The sequence below is a fragment of the Natator depressus genome, chromosome 20 (genome assembly GCF_965152275.1).
Source record: "Natator depressus isolate rNatDep1 chromosome 20, rNatDep2.hap1, whole genome shotgun sequence".
NCBI classification, from domain to species: domain Eukaryota; kingdom Metazoa; phylum Chordata; order Testudines; family Cheloniidae; genus Natator; species Natator depressus.
The window spans coordinates 8,516,684-8,522,683 of record NC_134253.1 but is presented as its reverse complement, the minus strand read 5'-3'; the positions used below and the strand labels follow the sequence as shown (position 1 = coordinate 8,522,683).

General features: G+C 47.1%; 1 protein-coding gene across 1 annotated transcript in view; it reads left to right on the top strand.

The window, feature by feature from the left end:
* Positions 1-4,073: 4,073 nt before the first annotated feature.
* LOC141975265 (maestro heat-like repeat-containing protein family member 2B) overlaps positions 4,074-6,000 on the top strand; it is a 77,246-nt gene continuing 75,319 nt past the window's right edge. The window contains 4 exon segments of the mRNA XM_074935564.1: positions 4,074-4,193; positions 4,612-4,691; positions 5,180-5,318; positions 5,506-5,601. Coding sequence (XP_074791665.1) covers positions 4,074-4,193; positions 4,612-4,691; positions 5,180-5,318; positions 5,506-5,601 — 435 coding nt within the window.

Genomic DNA, 6,000 nt, shown 5'->3' with positions numbered 1-6,000 from the left:
GTCCAGTGGAACAGGGGCTGGACATTCTGGGGATGCCCAGAGGGCTGGGCGGGTGGAGTGTACCGATTGCTTATCTGTAGAAGGACAGTGGAGCCTGGATGGGGTGAGAAGGGTGTGCTTGTGTTTCCTGTGACTGGCAGAGTCAGGAGCTCACACTTGGCAGGTACAGAGAAGGCTTCCTCATGCTAAGGGCAGGTGGTAGTGAGGTCCCTCACAACCCTGGGTACCCTCGGGAGGTGTCATAAAGGGTCCATAGCACTTCAGAGAAGGTGCCTGGTCCTTCGTAGTCCAGGGCCCTTTGTTCAAAGTTGACTAGACCCATCGTCCATCCACTCGAAAATCACTCCTCGATGGTCAGATGTCTTGGCTCCATCTCATTCTCCAATTCACTGTCCATCTGGGTTTGGGGACTGAGAGGAATCTTCAGGCAAAGGTTCAAGAACAAGAGGCAGAGGAAGTCTGGGTTGTCAATGTTTATAGTTCTCATAGGGAAATAATCTTCCCATGACACCTGAATATTGGAAAGTTTACAACAGAACAAGGAAGCAAAAACCAACCAACCAAACAAAACCCCAAAACAACCCCCACATTCTTGCAATTAACCATCTGCTTTAACTCTGGTTTTACACTCAGTTCCTAAGAACATCTCTGGAGATGATAGACAACAGTGCCTGGAGCAGCCAGATATCCCTTGAGTTGAGCTGGCAGATGGGCGGCTATGCCAGCCCCTCCAAAGAGAAGGTTTGTTCTCTGTTAAGGTTTAGTTTCTAGTTACTTTCCCTTGAAATTCTGATTGGAGGGCTGCATAAGGCTTCTCTCAAGGTTTCATTATTTGATATTTTATTCTGCGTATAAAATTTGTTTGTACTTCTTCCCTGCTCTCTTGCCCCCCTGCCCTTCCAATATTTGCTTGGACAGGCTGCTTCTCTGTACTGCATTGTTGGTTCTCTGGCTGGGCTAGACGATGGGATTTTCTGCAGCATGGGTGCTTGGACTTGGCTGTCTTGTTCCTTCCTGAGTGTTGCTGAGCTGGGTCTGTACTGACAGGCACGTTGTGTTCCTGATATCCCAGGGCTGGTCTCTTTCTTTCAGAGTTTCCTGTATAAGGCGCTAGGAACGTCCTTAGCAGCTTGTCAGGACCTGGTCCATGTTAAATCACAGATTCATACACTTCTGACGATAGCAGATTATATGGAAGCCCCTGAGAGACAGGTGAGGCCTCTGTCCCTCTCCCCATTTTACCAAGTAATCCCTGAATGCTCCCTGTGGGGCTCAGCTCTGAGTTGGCCTGGGACAGATGCCATTTTGCTTCCTATCCTCTTGATTGCTATTTCACTCAGCGCCCGCTCCCCATGTGTCTCAGGCCTGATTGGCACTTTACACCACTTTGGGTGAAAGGAATGGACTTGTGGGCTCTATCAGACACCTGGTTCGATCCTAACCTGTATTTCTCTTGGGTGACAGGGAGTCGTTTCCATCCTCGCAGTCTGTGCTGCGAGCCACTTGGACCTCACCTTGAAGGCACTTCAGGAGTTTGGGGCTGCAATGAGCCAGGTTAAGATTTCTGGGTTCGTCAGCCGCCTGAAGGTAAAGGAGCCAGGGGGTTCTCTCAAACTTCCTCTCCCTCTAAAGCAGGGGCAGCAGCCCCGCGGTAGCGTCTGCTCTGGTCAGCTAGCATTGTCCCCCAATGTATGCGTTCTACGTGATGCCTGCAGTTAAGCAGAGAGGAGCACAATGTGGAGCTGGGGTTCTCTCAAATGATTTTTATGGTCTGATGTCTCATGGCTTGAGCGCCCCTCCCATGCACAATGTGTGGGAACTACATCAGTTGCTTGCATGGAAAAGCATTGAAGGTATTTTTAGCTGTTTTTTATTCCAGGTTAGTAGCTGGAAATGAGGAGGTGTTGCGAGCAGCATGTGGCTAACCAACCCGCTTTAGGTAGACCACCAGTGGTCTACGGATGACAATTAGGGAACCTCTGATTTAGAGCAGTGGTTCTCAACCTTTCCAGATTAGTGTCCCCCTTTCAGGAGTCTGATTTGTCTTGTGTACCCCAAATTTCACCTCACTTAAAAACTACTTGCTTACAAAATCAGGCATAAAATTATAAAAGTGTCCTAGCACATTATTCCTGAAAAAAGACTGCTTATTTTCCCATTTTTGCCCTAGAATTAGAAAATAAATCAACTGGAATCTAAATATTGTACCTGCATTTCAGTGGGCAGTATATAGAGTAGTCTAAAGAAGCCATTGTATGAAATTTGAGTTAGTAACTTTGCAACTGCTTTCTTTGTCGTCTGCTGTAAAACTAGGCAAATATCTAGATGAGTTGATATACCCCCTGGAAGACCCCTGCAGACCCTCAGGGGTACAGAAGTCCCCCTGGTTGAACACCACTGATCTAGAGGATAGAGCAGGAGACTAGGCCTCTGGGCTCCCATTGCTGGCTCTGCCATTTACTCACTGTGCAGCCTTAGTCAAGACATTTAGCGCCTGATCTTGTACCCACCAGTGTCAATGACTAAGCTCCCGTGTACTCCACTGCTGTCGGTTCAGCCTTTTCGGCTCTCTGGGTCAGAGTTACCCAGTGGGAATGATGGCGACGGGGCGGCGAGTTCTATGGGCTCATGGTGCCCGGGCTCCAGCAGTATTCAAGGCTCGGGGGCCCGGCTCCACCAATGTTTGATTCATTCCAAGGCCAAATGAATCAGAAGAACTTGTCTCTAGTGATGTTTCCTATTGTCTAGGACTACCAGCATGGGACAAGAGGCAAGACTCGCCGCACCCTGATGCTGACATACAGCAACGTGGCTGTCCATGCTCCAAAAGAGCAGCTTCTCTCCCGAGTAGAGGCAGACATCACAAGGAACGTCCTTCACCATTACAGAACCAGTTGTCAGGTAAGAGCTTTTGCGTGACAACTGTGAGGGGCATTACCCTGAAGTTATAGCATTGCCTCTGAGTTTACAGAGAGAGGGCTTGTATTTTCTAAAACTCTCCTTTGAGCAATAATTTGTCACATAACTGAAATTTAAAACTGTAATGGATGGAGCGTGAGCTGTCACATGTTGTATCATTTTTGTTGCTCTTCTTTGTGTTTTCTCTAGTTTTTCTATATTCTTCTGAAATTCTGTCGAGCACAGCTACACAGTAATTCAGACGCAGTCACACTCAGGCTATTCAGAATAACACTCTAACTCCCCTAATATGTATGTGTATCTAGCTCTATCTTTCGCTAACCAAGAGAGAATGGTGCTAACTTGTATTTAGTTTCTTTGCTGTCACTCTGTTTCTTGGACTCACTACTTCCCTTACCTCTTCTCTGTCGTCTTGTTTGTCTGTGTGCTCGTTATTTCTGTTCCCTAGGTGTCTGACTGCTGGTACTGACTCTCCTCTCAGTGCAACCTCGCCACGTCACTTTGCCATTCAATTCTGTCCTGTCTAAGTGAGAATCTCATTTAGCCTTTGTCAAAAAAGTTGATCACAGTTGAACCAAACGGATATCTTCCAGAAGTTCACAAATGCAAATATTCCGTAGGATGGCCCCTGATCTTGACCTCTGCAAAACACCCCCTCTGAATACATTTCCTGCCTTTTGGAAGATTTAACAATCATGATTTCTCTCTGCTCCATATTCACCAGCCAGGCCATTTTGAGGATGTGTGTTATGTGGGACTATAGACATTGCTAATAGCTGTTTTGCATTTCGTTTTTCAGGTGCTGGGCATCGCTCTTACAAACAAGGTAAATTCTAAATAATCTGCCCTCAGCTCTTGCCTTTTCTATCCACAAGTTGCTTGTTTAAATTGCATAGAGCTTGATTTCCTTGCTACATCAAGCAGGAGTCCTGGCTGCTCTGGTGTAAGTGGCCCTGGATTTCTTTCATGAACCTGGGTTTTCTCTTCTTCTGAGGTGGGTGCAGAGCCAGGGTCCTCTGCCTTCTGGAGTCTGTGGACACCTCTCTCCTCTCCTGAGGCTAGATTTAATTCCTGATCTTTATCTTCTGGACTCTGGTTCTTCTCTCCGTTTCTCATCCACATCCTCTTGTTTCTCCTTCTGGATTATGTAGGACATGCACCTAAAATTAACCCTCATCCAGAATGTCACGGAGATTAGCTGTGCCATTTTGGAGACCAGAGACTCCCAGAAGTTCAACTTCTCTTACAAACTGGAGCTCCTTGGCTACATGCTGGTGAGTGATTAGGAGCTTTGAGGACTGAAGTACAAAGGAGTTTGTTGTAATGTCATAAGACTGGTTTTCCAGGTAGATGTTGTTTTATCCATTGGCTGTGACTGTACCACTGCAGTCTCATAAGCTACCTGCATGGCACCCAGAATGCTGCTGGGTCCGCTCTGAGCTTGGCAGGGATGCCGACCTATTGTGGGCTGTAAGTGGCAGGAATGGCTTGCGTCTGGCGAGTTATCTTTCTGTCCTCTATATAGCCTGCAGATGGCCCTACGGTCCATTTCTGAGGCAGAGAGCCTGCCGAGCACGGTGTCTGTTTATTACAGGTCTGGCATATGGCCTTGTTTCAGGGTGTGAGAGGAAAGCCTCTCTGCCTTTCAAATCCATTTCCCATTTTTTTCATTTCCCTATTCATGCATTTCAGGACTTCATTAAAAAGGAACCACTGGATTCCCTGGCATCTCCAGTTCGCTACAAGGCAATTGTTGCCATTAGACATCTGAGGTAGGCTATTTTCTGCCATATTTCCTGGCACTGTGACGTCGTCTTTGTTAGTTCATGAGTGTCAGGATGGGAGCAGTTTGATGCCTGCTGGGTTTGGCTCACATGCTGCTCACCAGCAGAACTTTAGTTCTTGAGGGTTTGAATGTGTCCATTTGGAGGTTTGTGCTTGAAAGACACAAACTTGGAGGTTGTGGGGCATGCAGTACAATGCAGGAGAGTTCAGATGGGGAGGGAGGTGTCTGGCTTGCTGGCAGGGGGAAGGAAGCTTGTGGGTTTCTCTAAAAAGGGGACTTGAAGCTTTAGCTTTACTTCTCGATGAGCCAATACTTAATAGAGGTGCAAAGAGGTGCTCAGCTGCAAAGTGAAGGGTTGTTTGCATTTGGGGTTTTAGATTGAGACAATCTCCAGTCATTGGACCCATTTCTTTTACTTGGAGGTGGTACTGAGTCTAATGCATGACTTTTCTCTCTCTCTCTTTCTTCTGCCAGCAAACTCAAACCGTCTTTGACCTTGAAGGAAAACCGTGAGCTCCTTCATCAGTGTTTCAAAAGTTTGTTTCCCCTCCCTCCCTTGGAGAAGATGATGAAAGAGGAAGGTGAGACAGCAAAGGATGCTCTGCCTATACAGGTACGTGACAACAATTCTCCTCAGGCACCATCCACTGTATTTCTGCCCAGCAAGCACTGGGTGATGGCAGTCACACATGGCCTCCCTGGCAAGGTTATGGTTAGCTTTCCCCAGCCCCCAGTCCCCCCCCCCACACACACACACAAATTATCTGTGCTGAGCCTCACTCCTTCTCTTCTGGTTTCAGTCACTGTACGTAGAGTCCTTGGAAGCCCTTGGCAAGCTAATGAAGACTTTGCTGGAGGAAGAACCAACCGCACACTGGTTCCAGGAAATGTTTCAAGTGAGTAGACCATTGAACCATGGTGGAGATTGTTTGTTTGTTTGTTTGTTGTGTTACTGCAGGGAAGAGTCAGAGATTTAGGGGGTCAAGCTTCAGTTGTGGAGGAATTTTCCACAATGGAGTGAATTGTTGGCGAAAAAGCACCAAATTCTTCCTGGGATAAGCAGGCATGTGCCCCGCTGAAATCCACAGAAGCTATGCCATTTTATGCCAGGGCTGGATTGGGACCAACTTCTTACAATGTAGTTGACACTACTTGGACCGGCAAGAAAATCACCACTGCAGTAGCCAAATCCAAGAGAACCAGTTGAAACTGATCACTTCTTCAAAGAGGAATTCATTCATATTGAGTTAAGCCCTGTGTATGGAAACTCATCCAGAGGAGACTTCCTGTTCCTC